The sequence below is a fragment of the Entelurus aequoreus genome, linkage group LG19, assembly GCF_033978785.1.
Source record: "Entelurus aequoreus isolate RoL-2023_Sb linkage group LG19, RoL_Eaeq_v1.1, whole genome shotgun sequence".
Taxonomy (NCBI): Eukaryota; Metazoa; Chordata; class Actinopteri; order Syngnathiformes; family Syngnathidae; genus Entelurus; species Entelurus aequoreus.
The window spans coordinates 35,218,749-35,243,780 of record NC_084749.1 but is presented as its reverse complement, the minus strand read 5'-3'; the positions used below and the strand labels follow the sequence as shown (position 1 = coordinate 35,243,780).

Below are 25,032 nucleotides of genomic sequence, written 5' to 3'. Positions count from 1 at the left end.
AAAGCCACAAAGGAAGTTACGGACACAACGGAAGAGACAGCGGCCCAAATTTCATCGACGGACCAAGTGGCTGAGATAGGAGGTTGAAAACAGTGTAACGAACGTGTATATTAGAATGATCAGAAATGTTATTAATGTCTGAAAAAGTGGTCACATTTCACTTACTTTTCCAACTTTGTTGATTACACCATTTCAACTTTTTGCCTCAGACAATGTGGTCGGTTGGCAAAACCTGTCCACTGTCACTTCTGTTGCATCCTTATGTTGTTGTATTGTATTTGGCTGAAAGTTGTTAATTTGTGGTGTTTGTATTTGTTGTGGCTTTTGTAATTGTGTTGTAGCTGGAAGTTGTCGTGTTGTGACGTTTGCATTTGTTGTGACTTTTCTCGGCTACTGTAGCTGTTTATTAAAATGAGAGTAGTAGCTGATCAAACCACTGCTCATTAAACCTGAAAGCAGTTGTTTTTCTCACTAGGGCGAAACCATCCTTGTCCAGGCACACCCTCCTGGTTTTGGAGTATAAATATTTGGGGTTTTGGCACCAACTGCTGGACTATATCTGACCAATCTAAGTCTATGAGCACAAACTGATGGAGCCTACTCGGATGAGTGGCGAAACGTCTTCTAGGACAAACCAAACAGTCCAGTTGCGATCAATTGAATGTCCTGAGAGATAAACCTGAAAAGATGTGGTTGCACATTATTTTTTATAATAATATTTATTTATGTTGAAAAACACGAGCAAAAAGAGCAGGTAAATTTACTGTTAAATTAGTTGGTTGCGGTAGTTTTATTGAAAATGTCTTGAATGTTGTAAATGTGAGCAGAAAATGTTTCCTCTTGTTAATTCAACCTAAAGTGTTGGTTGCACTTTATTCAAATAAGATGTGAATGCAATTAATTGTTGTTTACTTGCTTGTTTGTATCCATAATTCATTTGTATCTAATGCCCTTATATTCCCTTCCCTCCACTGTGTATATTAAAAAAAAAATTAAATATAGGAAACGTCACCTACATTGTCCAGTATCCAGTATTTATTTCATAGTCGCACTGGTTGATTTTTTTTTGCAAAAAAATTACTGAATCGGTTTTAACTCACTGAATTGTTTCGGATCGTATTGTTTTAAATAAACTAATATCGTCGATAACATCAAATTATGACTCAGATCATTGTTAAACCAAATCGTTTCACTCCTATTAAACATTATAGATTCACATCATAGTTTGATACTAAATATTAAATACACTTTTTTTTCTTTTTTTAATTCTGCTGTACTGCAATTCAGAGACTTCCCACCTACACAAACTGGAGGACATTCAACACAGGGATCACAGAAGAAAACAAAGCCAAGAATCGCTGTTCGTCTATCATCCCCTGTAAGTATGAGCTTGAAGGGCTCCTCCAATGCTGACAACATTGGCACTTATTTCATTGTTCTGGACCCAAAACTATGTTTACAGGTAACATTCCCCCCAAACACAGTAGTGATTTCAGGGTTATTTTCTAATGAGTTTAAGCACATTATGGAACACTAACTGCAGGCCTGCATCAGCTTACTGACGTCACTCACAGAAGACTGGAGGCAATTTCATATTGTGTAGTCGGTAGCTTCATCCTGAATCACAATATTTTTGGAAATAATTTAAAGAAATTATCAAATATGTCTGCCTGATGCATTGTTGCAGGTTGTAGTAATACAACTAAAAAAGGGGTCAGCCTGCATACATTTCCAAATGATGGGAATATGTGGAAAGTCTGGACCTCTCCAGTCAAATTTGAGTCGTGGGTAAATGGGACAGACCAAGCCAGAGGAGTGTAATTTGCAGCAATGTTTTAATGATTCGGACTTGAAAGAAGAAGGGTTTTGGTCGAAGTTTGGATGGAATAAATGTCAGAATCCCGAAAATCAGTAGCTCCCTCAAAGGTAGAAATAATGACTCAAAACTTGCGTTAAAACAAAGAACAGCAAAGCCGGCGCTCAAAAATAAGAGAAGATGGTAAGCTGCTAATATTCTATTTTGCGTCCTCTTCTACTGATATTTTTCTTCAAGATGCATGAGGAAATGTTGAAAGAGCATAAGGCGTCTATGGAAGAGCAGGGAAGTCCAGAAATGGTGATTATTTTTGTATTTATTTTTTGCTCATAATATTAATCATATCAGTTTGAAGTAATCATGGACCAAGGCGACAAAAACATGCAAAAAAAAATTACTTTTATATGCCTTTTTCCACACGTGTATGCGGTAAAATGAGCTCCAGCTCTGTAGATGACATCACACCAAAATTTGGGAGAGCCTGGGAAATATGTAGTAAGTGGAGCCTGTTCACTATAAACTTCGACCCCCACCAAGGCTGCACTTTGTCAACGGTTCTGTTCTTAATTTCTAGGTGCAGCCAAGGCATTGAAAGTGTCCAGTTTGAAGAGTCTTTAGGATTTAATATCTACCATTTGCAGATGATATGGTCCTGATTGTTTCATCAAGCTATGAGCTCTATTGTGTGCTTAGACTGTACCCTTAGGGTTGGGAGCATGGTCTTGCCCCAGGTGGAGGAATTCAGGTATCTCAGGATTTTGTTCACGAGTTAGAGAAGGCGGAAGCGCGAGATAGACAAACTAATAAGTCGCTTTGCTGAACCGTCGTGGTGAAGAGAGAACTGAGCCGGAAAAGCAGAGCTCTCAATTTATCGATCAATCTACGATCCTACCCTCACCTATGGTCACAACCTTCAGGTGGTGAATCAAGGAGATAAGATCGCAGATATAAGCGGTCAAAATGAGTTTCCTTTGCAGGATGGCTGGACTCGTCCCAAAGAGGCAGGATGAGGAACTCGATCATCTGAAAGAAGCTCAGAGTGGAGTAGAGTAGTATTAGCCGCTGCTCCTTCGCATCGATAGAACCAAGTGGAGGTGGTTTGGGCATCTATTCCGGATGCCTCCTGGAAGCCTCCATGGTGAGGTGTTACGGGAATGCCTGGCCACAAGGAGTCCCCGGTGTAGACTGAGAACACCCTAGGGTGATTATGTCTCTCAGCTGGCTTGGGAACACCTCGTGGTTCCTCCGGTGGGACTGGAAGAGGTGGCCAGAGACCGGGATGTCTGGGCTTTCCTACTAAGACTGGTGCTTGAATAAGCACAAGAAAATGGATGGATGGAGGAGAAATGTGTCCATTCTTGAAGGACAATACATCTCTTTGGGTCAGAGTTCACTGAAAGAGGAACCATCTGTGTTCTGCTTAATCCTAAAGATGTTTCATGGGGTTCGGTCATGGGACTTAGTCATGCTTCAAGAGACAAGGCACTTTCCCAAACTTTTCCCATACATTTGGAAGCATTAAATTGTAAAATTATTATATAAGATGAACAGGGGGAAATGAGAGTTTTTAAGAGACATAGGCAAACTGTTGCCTACATTAGCAATTTTACATGGCAATTTGAACACGTCCAAATTTGGTCATCAAAACTACAGCTGAGGTGCACATTACAATCAAATAAAGAGTGTGTAATAAGTACAAAACTTACAGTATCAATACTTTGTAGGTCTTAACATGAGACTAGACTGCTACATTGACATTCATGGCAAAGGCTACTTCTTAGCTAAGCAACACACCGTAGCCTATACACTACTCCTATCGTAGTTGTGGAATTGCAACTAGGCAAAGTCTACTATATAATACTTGCAAATGAGACTCATAAGTGTAAGAAAACAAGATTTAACAACTGGACAGCACAGTTATATCATTATCAGTTCATTTTTAAATCCATCCATTTTCTACCGCTTGTCCCTTTTGAGGTCGCGGGGGTGCTGGAGCCTATCCCAGCTGCACACGGGCGGTCGGCGGGGGTACTACACCCTGGACAAGTCGCCACCTCATCACAGGGCCAACACAGATAGACAGACAGACAACATTCACACTCACATTCACACATTTTTAAATGTTACGTTAAAAAATAAGATCGTATTAATAAAAAGCTTAAATTTATCAACACACACAAAAGTACTGAAGATTGGTACCGAAGAGTACCAGTCTCGATTCCCAGGTACCGGAATTTGTACTGTATCTGTTCAAATGTGAAAGGTACCCATCCCTACTGGTAAGACGCTTTTTAGCAAGCAATAATACAACTGGCAGATGTTTGAAGTACTCTAAGCACATATTGATTGTATGACAATTTTAGAAAAGTCACATTTTTCAACCCACTTTGGCTCGCGAGTCACAAAGTTTGCCCACTCCTGGTTTATCACAACACTTAACTGACTACTCGTTTCTTACAAAATTGTGTTTGAGTACTTTTGACGGTACAGTTTTCAGGATCACTTTGTCAAAATTTCAAATCATTCCTTGTGTGCAAACATTTCAAACCAGACGACTACAACCGAGTGTTACTGAGTGTGGGTGAAGGGTCCAGCTGCAATAGCACCCCTGATGAAGACGATGAGGAACAGCCATCTGATGAAGAGGAGGAGGAGAAGTCCACTGCATACATCAATGCTTCCAACATTCATGTGCGTGATTTACATAATTGGCCAATTTTTGGACACTCTACGATCAATCAGATGCACTGATCGAAGGTTTGTGTGCACACAGGGCTACTCGAACTCTTGCACCTTCATTGCAGCACAGTCTCCTCTAGATAGTACCATGGCTGACTTCTGGTTGATGGTTTACCAGAAGAAGGCTTCCACCATCGTCATGCTGGAGGCCAATGGAGAAGAAAAAGTACTGAGATCATGACAAATGTCCACACAGCAGTAAAACGTGTTCATTAACCCTAAACCATAACCATTGTTCATAGGAATCTGCGTTTTTGGAGAGCAAGGAGGTGACCACTTATGGGGATATTGAAGTGCAAGTGCAAAGAGTAGATGATAATCCCAGCATGAACATCATCCATCGTATCATGTTGATTCGTCACGTCAAGGTACCATCCAACCACTCGGTCGTTTTTGTCCGTGGACGCTATTGTCTCAATGTGTTGTCTGGTTCTAACGCTTTGGTGAACAGAGGAAAGAGAAACGGACGGTGATGTACGTTCAGTTCCTGAAGTGGGGGAGCAGAGAGCTGCCGGAGAAACCTCAAGTTCTGACGGACATGATTAAGGAGGTCAAGCGTGGAAAGACGCCAGGAGGCGCTCCAGTTGTCGTCCAATGCAGGTAATCAACCAATCATTTCACACCACATTTGTTTTCTGAAGCACTTTTTTGGGTCAAGATCACAACGTAGCTGCAGTCTATCCAAGCTGACTTGAGGTGGGAGGTGGGACACACCTTGAGCTGGTAACCTGTCAATCACAGGACGGGGTAGTCCAAGCAGGTTTCAGTGTCAATTATGTAGACAAAAGTCAGTCAGCCCGAGGAGTGTTGAGATAAGTTGGTTTAAAGTCACGGGTGAGCTTGAGCCTACCGCAGCTGACATAGGATGAGAGGCGGGATTCACCCATGTCTGTTCACCAATCACTGGACCAAATAATTAAGACCGGTTTCGGTCTCCACTATGTCGACAAACGCTTATGTCTACGACAAATAGCAAGTTTGAGGGGTTTGAAGATAAGTGGGTTCAAAAGCATGGGTGAGCTGGAGCCTATCCCAGCTGACTTTGGGTGAGAAGAAAGATGGACTCTGGTCTGTTCACCAGTCAATCACAGGACTGAAAAATCAAGACCGGTTTCACCTATGTCGACAACCGCTTATGTCAACATCAGTCAGTCAGTACGATGGGCATCGATATAATTAATTTCAAAGTCATGGGTGAGCTGGAGCCTACCCTGGCTGACTTTGGGTGAAAGGCAGGATGTACCCTGGTCTGTTCACCACTTAATCACTGAATTGAATAACCAAGACCGGTTTTGGTTATGTTGACGTCAGTCAGACAGTGCAGGGGGCATCAGGATAAATGGGTTTAAGGTCATGAGTGAGCTGGAACCTATGCCAGCTGATTTTGGGGGAGAGGCAGAATAGACCCTGGTTTATTCACCAGTCAATCATTGGAATGGATAATCAAGACTGGTTTCGATTATGTTAATAACCCATTATGTAGACGTCAGCCAGCCAGTCTGAGGGGCGTCAGGATAAAGGATGCAAGATCATGGGTGAGCTGGAGCCTATCCCAGCTGACTTTGGGTAAAAAGTGAAATGTACCTGGTATTTTGACCAGGCAATCACAGGACTGAATAATCAACGCAGGTAAGGGCTATGTCGACAACCGCTTATTGTAATGTCAATTAGCAAGTTTGAAGGGTTTGAAGATGAGCTTGTTCAAAGGTCGCAGATGAGCTGGAACATATCCCACCTGACTTTGGGTGACAGGCAGGGGGGGGCGTTGAGCTAAGTCAGTTCAAAGTCACAAGCGAGCTGGAGCCTACCCTAGCTGACTTTGGGTGAGAGGTGGGATTCTGATTCTGACTGAATAATCAAGACGAGTTTCGGTTATGTCGAAAACCACTTATGTCGACGTCAATTTGCCGGCTTGAGGGGCAATTGGTAGAATAATGAGAAGAAGTTAATGGGAACTTTAAACTACATAGGCAACATGGAAATTAACCAAATTAAACCTTGAATCTTAGCTGCCAACATTTAGCGTTTGCAATCCGGAAGAGCTGGCAGCTCTGTCTAAACTAGTCGTGACCAAAACCAACACAATTCTGAATATTAATGCTGGGTAAAGCTTATATTATATGCTTATGTTGGAACAAGTCATGAGAAATAAGTTCATGTAGTGCCTGAAGGAAGCGGTGACATCGCCTGTGTGTGTGTGCGTGTGTGTGTGCGCGTGCGTGTGCGTGTGTGTGTGTGTGTGTGTGTTGTCTCCTTAGTGATGGTTCGTCCCGTTGTGGTATTTTCTGCGCACTGTGGAACCTTCTGGACAGTGCTGAGACGGAAAAGACGGTGGATGTTTTCCAGGAGGCCAGAACTCTGCGTAAGGAGCGAAAGGGGATGATAGCAAATCTGGTAAGAAATAGGCTGGGATAAACATATTATTTGTGCCCATAATAAGCATGCTAGCACACACACACACACACACACACACACACACACACACACACACACACACATACACACACCATCACACCAACAGTGCTAAAAGAATAACCTCTTTCACCAAGGTAGATATTTATTAATATTTACATGTATGTTCCTGCAGCTAAATTGGGGTTCTAAATTAGACTGTTTAAAGTTAAAGTACCAATGATTGTCACACACACACTAGGTCTGGCGAAATTATTCTCTGCATTTGACCCATCACCCTTGATCACCCCCTGGGAGGTGAGGGGAGCAGTGAGCAGCAGCGGTGCCGCGCCCGGGAATCATTTTTGGTGATTTAACCCCCAATTCCAACCCTTGATTCTGAGTGCCAAGCAGGGAGGTAATGGGTCCCATTTTTATAGTCTTTGGTATGACTCGGCCGGGGTTTGAACTCACAACCTACCGATCTCAGGGCGAACACTCTAACCACTAGGCCATTGATAGGGCTGCAGCTGTCGATTATTTTAGTAATCGAGTGATCTATTTGATAATAAAACAGTTTTTTTTTAGCCTGAATGCGTCTTTTAGGGAAAATTGTTGAAATAAACATTTTCAAAAGCACTTTTATCTATTTTTCTTATAAATGCACATAGCATTGAAATTGCACTTTCACTATGGGAGCATCACCATACACTAGTTATATCAAAAATAGATAAATAAATTAAAAAACAACCTGTGTAGCCTAAAACCAACAATAAATAAATAACCAAAATAAACATAAAGTACGATAAATTGAGTGATAATATACAAGAATTTAGTACATACATATTTGAAAAGACATTAATTGTTAGCATTAACAGTAGATGCTAACATGCCCTTGTGGGTTCATATATAACACATTACAACATATAACAACCTTCCAAAATATACTTTTACCTTGTTTCTGCTGCTCTGTTTGCAAACATAAATGATCGCCCGATTGTAGCTGAGATAGGCTCCAGCACCCCCCGCAACCCCATAAGGGATAAGCGGTAGAAAATGGATGGATGGATATATATAAATGGATGGATAATAGAACTGAAGTATTTTGAAAGCCACAAAATATGCGTATTTGCATCAGTTGGCCACGGGATGGCAGTGTTTGCTTCCACTTCCTCTTTTCCCTCTGCAACCAAACAGCCTTTATTGTTTTGATGGTTTGATGAAATAAATATTTTTCTGTAAAGTGGGAAGTCCGCACTTTTTATACGGAGCGTCATCATGCTGCACTGAGTTAATATCACTCATTACTATAAGATGCAGTGCGAACCACAAATATGAAAAACATGTCGTAGTCTAACTACTTGCTTGTGTGCTTTGGACAGGACCAGTACCAGTTCTTGTATGACGCACTGGACGGAGTCTACCCTGTCAAGAACGGGGAGGTGAAACCCATTCGGGCCTCTGAAGTGGACTCTGTCCTGTTGGTCAATGAGACCCAAAGTGCAGAAGAGGCTGACGGCCCTACTTTGATGGACCAGCAGCGAGAGGCAGATAGCAGTGGAAAGCCTGTAGCTGAAACAGGGATGGAGGATGATGGAAAGAAGCCTGAAAAAGTATCCGGCGACCCCACGGAGACAACACCTTAGGGGTCTGAGGAGCGGTCGCAGGTGTCATTTTACTCGCAGCAATAAGCGCTTCAATTGGATGCTTCCTTTTGGGACAGGTATTGTGTTTTCAACTCTGTAAGTGTAAAAGATTTGCAAAGCTTCAGTTTATTGAGCATCTATCCAAGTTATGTGTTAGATGCAAGATGGCCGGCCCTCTTTAGGGGTTCAAATGCTTCCTGGTGAAGTTTTAATAACTTTGAAAAGCTTTTATTGAGTTTTTGTAAGAGAAAATGATAGGACGTAGAACTATAATTACAATCTTGGCTACAGTATTGGATCAAATCATCAGTGTCAGAGTTTTTTATTTTTTAAATGATCCACAAGTGCCTCTTCTATAGTATAATATATATGCATACATATACACACACACACACACCTACATATATATATACAGTACAGTCCAAAAGTTTGGACAAACCTCATTCAATGTGTTTTCTTTATCTTCATGACTATTTACATTGTAGATTGTCACTGAAGGCATCAAAACTATTAATGAACACATGTGGAGTTACTGTATGTACTTAACAAAAAAAGGTGAAATAACTGAAAACATGTTTTATATTGTAGTTTCCTCAAAATAGCCACCCTTTGTTCTGGTACTGCTTTGCACACTCTTGGCATTCTCTCGATGAGCTTCAAGAGATAGTCACCTGAGGTAGTTTTATTGTATTATGACTAGTACGGACTGTAACTTATTGAACTTAGCAAGTGTGTCGAGGAGACTGATAAATACAATAAATAAATATAATCATCTAAAGGGTCATTTGTGGCCCTCGCTTCATAATTTATTGGTACATTGTTGAAATATAATTAAACAAAGCAAATATTTTATTTATTTGGATAAAGCATAAAAAACAAATGTAAAGAAAAAAGGGGAAATGTTAATACTGATGACTACTAATATCACAAAGCTTTGTATTTATGTACAGGTATATTACTTTTTCTTTTTACCTGTGTAAGAAATTTAAAACATATTTTGAAGATGTCAACGTGGCATCCTTAATTTTTTTAGTCTCTGGCACTAGATGGAAAGTTTCAATAATCGTAATATCATAATTTAAGAGAGCGATATATAAAGATGTTAAAATGGATCAATAAAGGTTTTTACATTCACAAATTGGTACAACTGTGGCAAAAATGCAAAACCCACTGCCATTAAAAGATAGAAGATTTAATATCCATCACAAATACAGTATATGGGCCATGTATAAAAACTTAAATAAAAAAACAGTCTCATCAGAAATATACAAAATGAAATTCTGGGATTGACACTTGCATCTATATGTTTGTATTTGATATTTAAAATTTGTATGTACAAAATATCTGGCAGGACATTTGATTCTAATGTGTACTGTACATTTGAAGCTACGTTGAAAGATATTGTTACATGCGGTACAAAAATATTCCATTTCACTCAAGCCATGTGTAAGGTCACAGGTCATTGCTGAGCCACACCTTTTACTTTTCATCTGTAAATAGCTGCATGTACTCTTTCAGTATTATAGTTTACACAGTCGCCCTCACCCACTTGTTGCCATATCTTTTTTACCGTGAGTCAAAATGCCAAAGGTTTGTGGCGGTCCGCCAAAAATAAATTTGGAATGCTACAAATCGATTTGATGCTACCTGTTCACTGCTGCTCATAAACACATTGTAAAGCACCTGATCCACCAGAGCATAAGAAGACGGTGCGGAAGGGTTGGCAACTTAGCAACTTTGTCACTACATTTAGTGAGTGATCAGTGGTTGTCAACTGGGTTTGGCTGCGTGACCAATCATCACAACAACAGCGACCAACATTGGTCATCACTACGCACAGAGTGGAACATTTCCAAAATGTATTTCTTAGAGCATTAATAACAGATTAAGAAAAGTTTCATTTAATTGCACAAATGGTTTATCGCGTGATCTACAACTTTTTTTCCAAAGTCACTTGCAAAGTTAGTGGGTTGTTTATTTGGGCTTTCTTTTTTTTGCCCACAATAAAGCAAAACAGGACTGCACCGGTCGGTAGTTTGACCTTTTCTACACAACGTATTCCTGGTTATATCGTGCCCTCTGTCGACTTGGCACCCCCCTAAACACACTCACGCAAATATCCAAGAGCCCAGACTGTCAGACAAACAATATCGAGACTGGGTAAGAATTAGTGGGAAAACTTCATAAAAAATATCATTTGAAATATATATTTATTTCATAATCATAGAAAGAAAGAGCTAAAAAGGTCTGGATAAGACCCCAGGTGGAAAACGTCTTTTGTTAGTCTGCGTGGCAAAAAAAAAGCAACAAACATTTTCATAAATCAAATTAATCATAATTTATTATGAGTTCACTATGGAAAAATGTGATTCATTGTGATTAAATAGTTTAATCGTGTTGACAGTCTAAATTTCCAAATTTTTTAAATTGTAGATCACAGTTAATGACAAAACCAATTCAGTATCTCATATAATTTTAAAAAATGGCAAAAAGTTCAATATTGTAAATATTTATGCTCTAATCAAAAAAAAATACCTGCAAGAACTTCCCAATATTTAAATTGGTATCTTTATCTTAATTAAACTTCTGTTTGTGCCATATTTAAAATTATTGTGATATGCGAGTAAGAATGGCTCACAAACAAAATGAATGACTATTGGTTTTGCTTATTATTTTTGTTTTCATTTTTTGTCAGTTTATTTATTATTTGATTTGTATTTTTTTTTGTTTTCACTTTTCTGTCACAATACATGTAATGTGTGGAAGTGGTTGGGGCAGGAAACCAGTCTTGTTATTTTATACTGTAAAAAACCAAACAACGAAAGACTATAGTTTATTTGTTCACTTAAAAGATGAGCTCAAAAGACTTGACTCTTTCGTGAATGTCACATGTCTACCAGGCAAAGACCCGCCATCCCACCAGTTGAGAATCACCGCTCTGGATTTAAAAAAACAAAACAAAATTGCGACAAGCGACAGAAGTAGAAACTTAGAAATGAAAGCCTGTATCGCTTCTCTCAACGAGCACCGTGTGCCGCAATTGGGCAGGCATCCCCGTTTTGTGACATTGAAAAAAACAACAACAAAAAGAAGCGACAGAAGAAAGTGTTTGGTTTTAAACCTTTCACCTCCACAAATATATTGCAGTCCTGTGGGAAACGATGGAAGCTTTGCCCAGGTGATGCAACGTCACCTAAAGGCACCACCAAATTTCCTGAAGCTTCTTGATTGGTCACATGACTGAAGTGCCTTTTCCTTCTCATATCGTGTCTGATTTGACATGTGTCCTAGTCCCACCTTCAGGGACCTTCAGCTCCTGGATATTTTCAGCTCACGGGGCTCCAAAATGAACCACTTGAATTCACGCCACTTTTAAATCTTCGCTCATTTTTTGTCCCTTTTGTCTGACCTGCTGTCTGCCGCACTGTTTGATGGAGCCTGCCGGGCAGTAGAAGGTCGCACCTTGTTGGCGGGGTCTGCTGCAACCTTGGTGTTGTCTGTTTGGGCCTTGGCGGTCTCAGGGCGGGTTTTGGACTGTGACGGTAGAGGGGCTGCAGGTTCCCAGAGGAAGAACTCATGCAGGAGCGTGTTGACTGCCTCTGGACATTCCATCATGACCATGTGACTGCCGTCCGCCAAGACCTTTAGGAAAGCGATGAGGAGGATCTGACAAAAGCAAAGGTATACTTTAGGGCGTCAAGAAAATTGTGTTATGTGGGATTCAAATGCATTTGTGGCAGCCTACCATGAATACATTAGGTTCCATTTTTTAACACAGCTCATACGCACCTGGTTCAAGTAAAATTTAAAGTACCACTGATAGTCACACACTAGGTGTGGTGAAATTACCCTCTGCATTTGACCCATCCCCTTGTTCCACCCCCTGGGAGGTGAGGGGAGCAGTGAGCAGCAACGGTGGCCGCGCTCGGGAATCATTTTGGTGATTTAACCCCCAATTCCAAACCTTGAGGTAACGGGTCCCATTTTTAAAGTCTTTGGTGTGACTCGGCCGGGGTTTGAACTCACGACTAGAGATGTCCGATAATGGCTTTTTTGCCGATATCCGATATTCCAATATTGTCTAACTCTTAAGTACCGATACCGATATCAACCGATACCGATATATACAGTCGTGGAATTAACACATTATTATGCCTAATTTTGTTGTGATGCCCCGCTGGATGCATTAAACAATGTAACAAGGTTTTCCAAAATAAATCAACTCAAGTTATGGGAAAAAAATGCCAACATGGCACTGCCATATTTATTATTGAAGTCACAAAGTGCATTATTTTTTTTAACATGCCTCAAAACAGCAGCTTGGAATTTGGGACATGCTCTGCCTGAGAGAACTTGAGGAGGTTGAGGTGGTTGAAGTGGGGTGGTGGGGTTAGGGGGTTGCGGGGGGTGTATATTGTAGCGTCCCGGAAGGGGTTCTGGGTATTTGTTCTGTTGTGTTTATGTTGTGTTATGGTGCGGATGTTCTCCCGAAATGTGTTTCTCATTCTTGTTTGGTGTGGGTTCACAGTGTGGCGCATATTTGTAACAGTGTTAAAGTTGTTTATACGGCTACCCTCAGTGTGACCTGTATGGCTGTTGACCAAGTATGCTTGCATTCACTTGTGTGTGTGAAAAGCCGTAGATATTATGTGACTGGGCCGGCACACAAAGGCAGTGCCTTTAAGGTTTATTGGCGCTCTGTAATTCTCCCTACATCCGTGTACACAGCGGCGTTTTAAAGAGTCATACAGTTTACTTTTTGAAACTGATAACGATAATTTTGAAACGGATACCGATATTACATTTTAAAGCAGTGGTTCTTAACCTTGTTGGAGGTACCGAACCCCACCAGTTTCATATGCGTATTCACCGAACCCTTCTTTAGTGAAAAAAAATTAATTCAAATTCAAGACAAAGTTATATGTTTTTGGTAACACTTTAGTATGGGGAACATATTCTAAGTAACAAAGACTTGATTTAGAGTTGTTTGGACACTAGGGGAACATATTCTAAGTTATAAAGACTTAATTTAGAGTTATTTGGTTAGGGTTAGGGTCAGAGTTAGAGGGTTAGGGTTATAATAAGGCCATGCCGAATAAGGCATTAATAAGTACTTAATAATGACTAGTTAAGAGCCAATATTTGACTAATTTGCATGTTAATAAGAAACTAATTAATGGTGAATATGTTCCCCATACCAAAGTGTTACCATGTCTTTTTACTGGTGCACAAAATGAACCGTGCATGAACATCACCTTGTTCAAAGAACAAAACCAACACAGTCCATAAACTCACAACAAATTACACACCTGCAAATCAGTCAGCTGTTGCCGTATCCGTAATACACAGATAAGGAGAAATTTGTATTTACACGAAGAGTCGGGTGTGTTTTGACCTCCGCCGAACCCCTGAGGCCGACTCACCGAACCCCTAGGGTTCGATCGAACCCAGGTTAAGAACCACTGATTTAAAGCATTTATCGGCCCATAATATTGGCGGTCCATCTCTACTCACGACCTACCGACCTCAGGGCGGACACTCTAACCACAAGGCCACTGAGTAGGTCACCAAATCTCTGGTCTGCCAGAGATTAAGCAGACCTAGCAGGAGGGATCCGTGTTGCCAATTTAGCAACATGTTTGCTAACTCCAGCAAGTATTCAGACCTGATTAAATACTTAATTCATATTTTTGGGGTACGGAGCTTTCAGTTTAGTAGTCGCACCCAATTCCCACGCTATACCCATTAAAAGTGAAAGTAGGGTTGTGCGATATAAATGATATAATTTTGGCCGATGATAGAGCTTCTAATACTATTGTTATATCGTGATAATGCGTGTTGATGACACATTGTAGGCGTGTCACGCAAATTTGACAGCGACAAGAGAACAAACACGTCCTCAGCGCACTGTGGCATTCTTGCCAGCGGCTAACATCCCTCTACAGTGCAAACCCACTTCAAAGTCATGAATCCTCGTCTCCATGACGGCAAATAGACAATGTTTCTTACAAGCACTGAAGGATGATGAGTAGTGTAGTATCTGCTAGACCAAGAAATAACATGTTTTTCCATATGGTGGAAGATTACATTCCTTTGGAGCAAGCAGACAGCCAGTTCTTGTAAACAGTGGTCCATCATTGTGGGCATGTAATAAATGAACATTAAGTGTGACATGCACATGTGGGGTATCTTATATTCCACAAGAAGGGAGCCTTAAATCGGTCAATGGTATACAGGGAGTCGAGTACTAGACACCCTGCTAAGATACTGTCAATGGTTAGTTATGACCTAAGCCAGAGACTTAGGGAACACCCACATACACGAACGTGCCTTTACATGGTCATGATGGAGCATGAACCGAGTAAACTAAGGAGACATCATTTCGGTCTATAAGAGCTGGTTGTCTTGCTGGGCCGGAAGGACAGAGAGAGATATTTGGACAGACTCTCCCCACAGGTAGACTGCAAAACATGTTCGCTTGTAAATAAAGTAACCTTTTGTTCAATGTTCATCACCGGCGTCTTCTTTGATCAGTCGCACACCCACGCCACCCTTCTGCCCGTGAGAAGGTGGCAAGACCAGCGGTACACCACAATAGCTAAACATACTACACTACATATATACTGTATACTAGAGATGTCCGATAATATCGGACTGCCGATATTATCGGCCGATAAATGCTTTAAAATGTAATATCGGAAATTATCGGTATCGATTTCAAAATTATCGGTATCGGTTTCAAAAAGTAAAATGTATGACTTTTTAAAACGCCGCTGTGTACACGGACTTAGGGAGAAGTACAGAGCGCCAATAGACTTAAAGGCACTGCCTTTGCGTGCCGGCTTTTCACACATACAAGTGAATGCAAGACATACTTGGTCAACATCTATACAGGTCACACTGAGGGTAGCCGTATAAACAACTTTAACACTGTTACAAATATGCGCCACACTGTGAACCCACACCAAACAAGAATGACAAACATATTTCGGGAGAACATCAGCACCGTAACACAACATAAACACAACAGAACAAATACCCAGAACCCCTTGCAGCACTAACTCTTCCGGGACGCTACAATATACACCCCCGCTACCCGCTACCTCCCACCTCAACCCCGCCCACCTCAACCTCCTCATAGTCTCTCTCAGGGAGAGCATGTCCCAAATTCCAAGCTGCTGTTTTGAGGCATGTTAAAAAGAATAATGCACTTTGTGACTTCAATAATAAATATGGCAGTGCCATGTTGGCATTTTTTTTCCATAACTTGAGTTGATTTATTTTGGAAAACCTTGTTACATTGTTTAATGCATCCAGCGGGGCATCACAACAAAATTAGGCATAATAATGTGTTGATTCCACGACTGTATATATCGGTATCGGTTGATATCGGAATCGGTAATTAAGAGTTGGACAATATCGGAATATCGGATATCGGCAAAAAAGCCATTATCGGACATCTCTAGTATATATATATATATACACATATATATACACATACATAGATACACATATATGTATGTATGTATATATATATATATATATATATATATATATATATATATATATATATATATATATATATATATATATATATATATATATATATATGTATATACTGTATATATTATATATATATATATATATATATATATATATATATATATATATATATATATATATATATATATATATATATATACGTTAGGTCAGGAAACAACACAGAGGCTATATCATCCCTACAAGCCTGTTTCGCAGGTTTAAATCCCCTGACGAGCAGGCAAACCTGCGAAACAGGCTTGTAGGGATGATATAGCCGCTGTGTTTTTTCCTGACCTAACGTATATTCCGCTCTACCCCGGTGTTGAGCACTGTATAACGGATAAACCACAGAAACCTCGACTATATATATATATATATATATATATATATATATATATATATATATATATATATATATATATATATATATAGCAGCCCAGCCTCTCTGGCAGCAGTTTTTTTTAGGGCCGTGGCAAATTGTAGACACAAAATAAACAATAAAACCTATGACATAACAACAAACAGCTGACATTCTGGTAATAACTAATAATAGCACATAGATTTGTCCTTTAAATATATGAATAAAAGTTTCCTTTTTAAAAGTATTTTGGCATGCAATTATGCAAAGTAGACCACAACAGTAAGATTACACAAAAAATACTGAAGTCATGTTAACAAAACTGTTCGGTGCAGCTCAGATTTGTTGATAATTTACGAGTGTCTTCTACTTTTTTTTTTTAGGTTAACTTCAAATAATAGACCCGCTTTGATGGTTTTTTTTGCGTCAATTACCTCTGCCATTCTTTGATCCTCTTCAACGGGGACAAATTTATCATGCATTCCATGAACCAGCAGGACGGGCACAGTGAGCTCAGCATGGTACACCTCATCTCCCTCTGGCCAGTACTGCCCGCTCATCATGGCACGCAGCACAAAAGCGGACACGTTGAAGGCGTTGTTTTCTTTCAGCAGCCGCTTCTCCTTTGCACCCTGGCGAGCAAAACCTGCCCTGTAGGGAGTGTCGAGGAGAAATCACAGAGAATGTTGAATAGCCTTTCCAGAAAGATTCAGCAAATGACATGAGTTAGGGGGTAATTTTATTTCGTAAATTCCGGTGAACCAGCGTCCTCTAAAGCATATATTTGACTTTGGTCTATTTAGTTTGTCAGGTACAGGAGCGCTCTGTTGTTTTTAAGTATCTTCAGCAAAAAAAGCGAGTCAAAGATCATACAGCATGTTGGTGTTTTTAAGAATCTGCTGCATAAATGTGAGTTTCTCACAAGTTTCTTGAACTGAACTTGCAGGCCACCAGTAGAATAGCCCAAAGAACGAAAAAGAAAACACCTGAAATGGAATCTTGAGGAACACCACGAGTGTAAGTTCAACAAATGACTACTGAAGTAAACAAGCTACAGCAACACTGTAGTTACATAAATCACATTAAAAAAAAGAAATGTGCGACCGCCGAAAAAGGAGAGGACTTAAAGGGGTGCCTTGAGGAACACCGCAGTTATGTAAAATGTTAATGCAAGGATCTGCCAATGTGTTTGCAGTTGTCCAAGTTCCTCTTTACAACAAGAGCACTCTATTGTTTTTAAGAATCTGCTGCAAAAATGTTTGTCTCCCAAGTTTTGAACTGAACTTGGTGGCCGGTATGGTGTCATCACCGGATTTGGCCCCTGGGCCGTTAGTTGAATAGCCCTGGTATAATTTTACATGAGAAATAATTATGTTCCTTCTGCCATCTGGTTCAGTTCAGTTCAGTTCATTTCAAACATGCAATTACAAAGTAATGCATCACATATTCCCAGTTGTTTTATTACAGCACGTCCGAAAAAGAGTGGGAAGAAGCAGAGCTTATTTAATCCAACTCCTTTTCATATAAGTTAAAGTTAAAGTACCAATGATTGTCACACACACACTAGGTGTGGCAAAATTACCCTCTGCATTTGATCCATCACCCTTGATCACCCCCTGGGAGGTGAGGGGAGCAGTGAGCAGCAGCGGTGGCCACGCTCGGGAATCATTTTGGGGATTTAACCCCCAATTCCAACCCTTGATGCTGAGTGCCAAGCAGGGAGGTAATGGGTCCAATTTTTATAGTCTTTGGTATCATAGCAGTCTCATCCCATTTTTTTCTTCTCTGTTTGTAACAGAACAGTGAATACATAAATAATAAATACATATACCATAACTAAGTAAACAAATATTAAATACATAAATAACCATTGTCTCTTTTTTTTCCAATAGGTTTAAGATATTTATCATAACTGTTCTTCTTTGTACTTTGAGACTTGAATAGTCTCAAACTGAATCATATTAGTGCTTTGTTTGATTTCTTTGCTTAATCCATTCCATAATTTAATTCCACATACTGATATACTTAAAGTTTTAAGTGTTGTACGTGCATACACATTTTTTAAATGAATTTCCTCTAAGGTTATATTTCTCCTCTTTTGTTGAGAAGAATTGTTGTACATTCTTGGGTAGCAGGTTATAGTTTGCTTGGTACATCATTTTAGCTGTTTGCAAATGCACCAAATCATTGAATTTCAATATCTGTGATGTAATAAATAAAGGGTTTGTATGTTCTCTATATCCAACATTATGTATTATTCTAACTGATCTTTTTTGTAACACCGTTTGTGAATGATATTTCTACACAATAACTCAGATATGGTAACACTAGTGAGCAGTAGAGAATATGGAGTGATTTTTGGTCCAGATAATATTTTGCTTTATTCATTATTGATGTGTTTCTTGCTACTTTTTGTTGTATATTTTTTACCTGAGGTTTCCAGTTCATTTTATCATTCTATCATTACACCCAAAAATGTGTTATTTTTACCCTTTCATATCTATTTGTATTTGTGTTTGACTTTCTCTTCTACTGTTACCGAATAGCATTATTTAGTTTTTACTGAGATTCAAAGATAGTTTGACAAAAACAGACTATCTTTTGCATTTGTTAATTTCTTCTGTTATTATTTGTATTGGCTTCTGTGTGTTCTCTCCTGAACAAAACACAGATAATACTAACTTTAAGTCCTGTGTAACTTTACAAATGTCGTTTATATAAAGATTTTATATTTTTGGTCCTAGTATTGATCTCTAGGTACGCCACAAAATATTTTCAGCTCTGTAGACGTGTGTTCGCCTATCTCAGGGGTCGGCAACCCGCGGCTCCGGAGCCGCATGCGGCTCCTTGACCACTCTGATGCGGCTCAGCTACATACATGCCGACCCATGGCCTATCTTCACGTATTGCTTCCTGTTGGTTAAGTAGTGTCACGGCCAGGGGCGCAAATGCGCCCTCATCTTTGCGTACTGATGAGCGCACAGGCGCTCTTTCTCCGCTGCGGGCGTGCCTCCTCGCGCCTGCAGACAATCTGCAACCAGCGCACCTGCCCTTGATGAGCGAGCTGCCTTCATAAGCCGGCACAACCTGCCATCCTGCGCCGGAATAAAACCTTCTGTTCGCGTACAGTAAGCCACGTCCTGCTTGATGCAATTCAGCTCTCTCTGTGTTTTGCCCCACAGTGTTTTCAGTGTGTGTTTACTTGTGTCGAACCCGCAGTACCCTCCGTCGCCTTGAAAGTGAGCTGTGCGTCTCACTTTTCCCTGGATCTCCCTCTGGACTCTGACTGCCTCCGTCGATCCTTGACTTCCCCCGCTTTGGACTCGGACCTGTAGACTTCTCTCTCCCCTGGACTTCCTCGTCACTCGTTCAACATTTACGGTAACCCTCAACAGCTAATCTACACACATAGTCTTACACCATACACACTCTTGGATTTTGTCACACTCCATTTCCTTAGTTAGTATATTTAGTATTGTTTGATTATATATATATATATATATATATATATATATATATATATATATATATATATATATATATATATATATATATATATATATATATATATATATATATATATATATATAATACATCTTTGAACATTACTGCCCCGTGGTGTCTGAGCCGTCATCTCCCTTAGTCAAACGTAACAAGTAGCTTCTTATTCAGTTCAATACCAACCCTCTGATGCCATACTGTTGTAATTTGTTTATTAAGATGTTATGATTGATTGTGTCAAATGCTTTTGTTGAGTCCATCAACACTGCAGCAGCACATTTTTTTACTATCTATAGCATTTGTGATCTCTTCCGTTATTTCGATTAATGCCATTGATGTTAAAATGTTCACTCTGTATCCAAATTGGTTGTCTGTGAGTGTTTCAGTTTTATTTATGAATTTGTCCAACCTGTTAAACCGTTTGTCAATAATTTTAGAAAATTGTGGAAGTAGACAAACAGGTCTGTAGTTTGTAAACTGGTGTTTGTCTCCAGTCTTATAAATTGGTACAACTTTTGTTATATTCATTTTGTCTGTTAATTTGCCTGTTTAAAATGACACGAATCTAGTGGAAGAGCATTTAATTGTTCTGCTTGTCACTATTGGGAACAGTGGTCGGCAATCATTGTTCCAGCAAGATGTGGTTTTTAGTGAGTCTTACTTGAGAAAACTCCAGGTGAGCAGTGGAGAGAGGCAATGGAGGACACAGGTAGGCAAGTTGAACACGGAACACAGGCTGGGCTCCAGAGCTGTGGGACCACCTCCGTTGATCATCACCATCTTGTGGATCTGTTCTGGGTACTCGTGGGCCAGGAAGGTACAGAACGACACACTGGGGCAGGCAGAAAGAAATTCTGGTTACACTCCTGGTTGGTAAATTGCATGTTTTCACTGGTTTTCTTTGGTTTCTATATATTTCATTATGGCTACAGTTCCTATACACTCCCAACGTCCTTTTAAATAATTCATTAGATTAATAAATAGTATACATTACCCAACCAAAATGTTCTGCCACTTGTGTCTCTGGTGTCCTAAAGAAGTGTTGTTCAACCTTTTCTGAGCTAAGGCACATTTTTTTCATTGGAAAAATCTTGAGGCACACCACCAGCAGAAAACATAAAAAAATATAACAGCCGATATTGACGGTAAAAAGTCGTTCTCGCAATTGTTGGATATGAATTCAAACCATAACCAACCATGCATCACATTAGCTCTTGTCTCAAAGTAGGTGTACTGTCACGACCTGTCACATCACGCCGTGACTTATTCGGAGTGTTTTTTGTGTTTTGTTTTAATTCTTGTCTTGCGCTCCTATCTTGTTGTTGATTGTCATGTCATGTACGGATGTACTTTGTGGACGCCGTCTGCTGCTCCACACGCTGTAAGTCTTTGCTGTCCTCCAGCATTCTGTTTTTGTTTACTTTGCAGCCAGTTCAGTTTTAGCTTCGTTTTGCATCGCCATCCCTAAGCTTCAATGCCTTTTCTTAGCGGCACTTGCCTTTTGTTTATTTTTGGTTTAAGCATTAGATACCTTTTTACCTGCACGCTGCCTCCCGCTGTCGTCTGCATAAGGTGATCGCGACAAACCATGTTCCCGACAGTGATATGGAAGAGTATTACACGGTTACTCTGCCGATCTCTAGACAGCACAGACACTCAACAACGGCACATTTGCGAATTATAATTACTGGTTTGCAAAAAATATTTTTAACCCAATTAGGTGGAAGGGCACGTCCGACAGGTAGGAGGCCACGGGGAAGACCCAGGACACGTTGGGAAGACTATGTCTCCTGGCTGGCCTGGGAACGCCTCGAGATCTCCCGGGAAGAGCTGGACGAAGTGGCTGGGGAGAGGGAAGTCTGGGCTTCCCTGCTTAGGCTGCTGCCCCCGCGACCCGACCTCGGATAAGCGGAAGAAGATGGATGGATGGATAGGTGAAATTACATCATCTCCCACGGCACACCAGACAATATCTCACGGTACACTAGTGTGCCGCGGCACAGTGGTTGAAAAACACTATCTTAAAGAGTTGAGGGTTTAAATTGTGATAATTTGACCTGTCTCTACTAGGGATGTAACGATAAACAGTATAACGATAAACCGCGATAAAACTCCTGACAGTTAGTTAGGGCTGCAACAACTAATCGATTAAATCGATTAAAAACGATTATTAAAATAGTTGGTGATTAATTTGTCATTGATTCATTGGATCTATGCTATGCGCATGCGCAGAGGCTACTTTTTTTTAATTTGTTTTATTCTTTTAATAAACCTTTATTTATAAACTGCAACATTTACAAACAGCTGAGAAAAAATAATCAAAATAAGTATGGTGCCAGTATGCTGTTTTATTTCAATAAAATACTGGAAAGGATAGAAATGTAGTTTGTCTCTTTTATCCGATTATTAATCGAAGTAATCGACAGATTAATCGGCTGTCAAATTAGTTGTTAGTTGCAGCCCTACAGTTAGTATTACTGTTACTTAAAATTATTGCAAAATGGTGATTGATAACCGCACTTTTTAACTCACGGACCAGTGACACTGCTCATTTCCTTAAGAAACAAGATATGGCCCTGTATGGAAAAGGTTTGACACCTGTAACCAACAGAAACCATTTTGGGACTTTTACAACCTTTGTGGGGTCCAAATGAGATACATTTTCATATTGACCTCTTTCAGTCTCAAATGATCATTGATGGAATGTCTGCAAGGATAACTTGTTGGCATCTATAGAAAATAAAGGTCCAACTACCTGATATGTAGCAACATGGGGCTAAGCTCCTCACGCTGTTTTTTGCTCACGGCACATTAGAACATTTGGAAGGCGAAAAAGTTCGGGCATCCCTGGTCTACATAGTCAAACGTGATCCTTTTCTCAATGTTTTACCCAAGCCAAAGCTGATCCGATCCCAGGAATGTGTTTAATCGTCTGTCTCAGTTTTTAAGTCTTTTTGCGGTGGAAAAAGTTGCAATTGCCATCCTTCATCCACTGCTTGTCCCTTTTGGGTTCGCGGGGGAGGCTGGAGCCTATCCCAGCTGCACTCGGGCGGAAGGCGGGGTACACCCTGGACAAGTCAAGTCGCAAATGAGATTTATTTGTGAGGATCTATATTAGCTGTGCTCTTACTCGCACACATGCAGCGTACATAACATACAAAAAAACGTTTGCAAACTTTCGAATCAGATTAGACCAGGGGTCGGCAACCCGCGGCTCTCTAGCGCCGCCCTAGTGGCTCTCTGGAGCTTTTTCAAAAATTTATGAAAAATGGAAAAAGATGAGGGGAAAAAAATGCTTTTTTTGTTTTAATATGGTTTCTGTAGGAGGACAAACATGACGCAAACCTCCCTAATTGTTATAAAGCACACTGTTTATATTAAACATGCTTCACTGATTCGAGTATTTGGCGAGCGCCGTTTTGTCCTACTAATTTTGGCGGTCCTTGAACTCACCGTAGTTTGTTTACATACATGTATAACTTTCTCCGACTTTCTAGGACGTGTTTTATGCCACTTATTTTTCTGTCTCATTTTGTCCACCAAACTTTTAACGTTGTGAATGAATGCACAAAGGTGAGTTTTGTTGATGTTATTGACTTGTGTGGAGTGCTAATCAGACATATTTGGTCACTGCATGACTGCAAGCTAATCGATGCTAACATGCTATTTAGGCTAGCTATATGTACATATTGCATCATTATGCCTCATTTGTAGGTATATTTGAGGTCATTTAGTTACCTTTAAGTCATCTTAATTCAATGTATATCTCATGACACACTATCTGTATGTAATATGGCTTTTAATTTTTTGCAGCTCCAGACAGATTTGTTTTTGTATTTTTGGTCCAATATGGCTCTTTCAACATTTTGGGTTGCCGACCCCTGGATTAGACTATAAAAACATTTGGTTAAAGAGAGCACTAGTCTTTCATGTCATATTCTGTCAAACATTCACTGTCATGGTAAATGGTAAATGGGTTGTACTTGTATAGCGCTTTTCTACCTTTTTAAGGAACTCAAAGCGCTTTGACACTATTTCCACATTCACCCATTCACACACACATTCACACACTGATGGTGTGGTCATGTAAAGACCACGTCATTCCCGCACAGACTGGGGTCCTCGGTTAAGATGAATTCCGCAGCTAGACCACCTTTCAGCCCTTTTCTACAAACCCCAAAACCAGTGAAGTTGGCACGATGTGTAAATCATGAATAAAAACAGAATACAATGATTTGCAAATCCTTTTCAACCTATATTCAATTGAATAGACTGCAAAGACAAGATACTTAACGTTCGAATTGGAAAACGTTATTTTTTGCAAATATTAGCTCAATTTGATGCCTGCAACATGTTTAAAAAAAGCTGGCACAAGTGGCAAAAAAGACTGAGAAAGTTGAGGAATGCTCATCAAACACTTATTTGGAACATCCCACAGGTGAACAGGCAAATTGGGAACAGGTGGGTGCCATGTTTGGGTATGAAAGCAGCTTCCGTGAAATGCTCAGTCTTTCCCAAACAAGGATGGGGCGAGGGTCACCACTTTGTGAACAAATGCGTGAGCAAATTTTCCAACAGTTTAAGAACAACATTTCTCAACGAGCTATTGCAAGGAATTTAGGGATTTCACCATCTACGGTCCTTAATATCATCAAAAGGTTCAGAGAATCTGGAGAAATCACTGCACGTAAGCGATGATATTACGGACCTTCGATGCCTTATTACAACTACATACGCTGTCTGGCAAGATGTGTACGAACAAAACATTAAATGTGGGCTAATACTTTACAGATACTGTAATATGATTGTTCATGTTTTTCAGTCAGTACATATTGGTGTCCTATCGCATTGTGTTGTGTATCATAAACTCAAAAGCCATTCAGCTGCTGACGCAAGAAGCTGAGTTACGCTAATGCCGGAGCATGCCGTCGTTAGGGGTGTTGTTACTGCGCTACAGTACCTCAGTGTTCGCGCTTACAATAACAATGTCGCTACAGCTTGGTTATTATACAGGAACGTAATTAACGTCTTTGTTGGCG

The 25,032-nt window shown here is 40.1% G+C and overlaps 2 protein-coding genes across 3 annotated transcripts in view; one reads left to right on the top strand and one right to left on the bottom strand.

The window, feature by feature from the left end:
* Positions 1–10,882, top strand: part of ptprc (protein tyrosine phosphatase receptor type C) — a 50,746-nt gene extending 39,864 nt beyond the window's left edge. The window contains exons 24-30 of the mRNA XM_062027626.1: positions 1,288–1,378; positions 4,368–4,507; positions 4,590–4,721; positions 4,798–4,923; positions 5,007–5,155; positions 6,814–6,949; positions 8,329–10,882. Coding sequence (XP_061883610.1) covers positions 1,288–1,378; positions 4,368–4,507; positions 4,590–4,721; positions 4,798–4,923; positions 5,007–5,155; positions 6,814–6,949; positions 8,329–8,592 — 1,038 coding nt within the window. The 3' untranslated portion in view covers positions 8,593–10,882. The remainder of the gene's footprint in view (positions 1–1,287; positions 1,379–4,367; positions 4,508–4,589; positions 4,722–4,797; positions 4,924–5,006; positions 5,156–6,813; positions 6,950–8,328) is intronic.
* Positions 9,770–25,032, bottom strand: part of abhd8b (abhydrolase domain containing 8b) — a 44,666-nt gene continuing 29,403 nt past the window's right edge. For both annotated transcript variants that reach the window (XM_062028411.1, XM_062028410.1), the window contains exons 3-5: positions 20,655–20,825; positions 16,927–17,143; positions 9,770–12,258 (exon numbers count right to left, since the gene is read on the bottom strand). In XM_062028411.1, the coding sequence (XP_061884395.1) occupies positions 11,977–12,258; positions 16,927–17,143; positions 20,655–20,825 (670 nt within the window). In that variant the 3' untranslated portion in view covers positions 9,770–11,976. The remainder of the gene's footprint in view (positions 12,259–16,926; positions 17,144–20,654; positions 20,826–25,032) is intronic.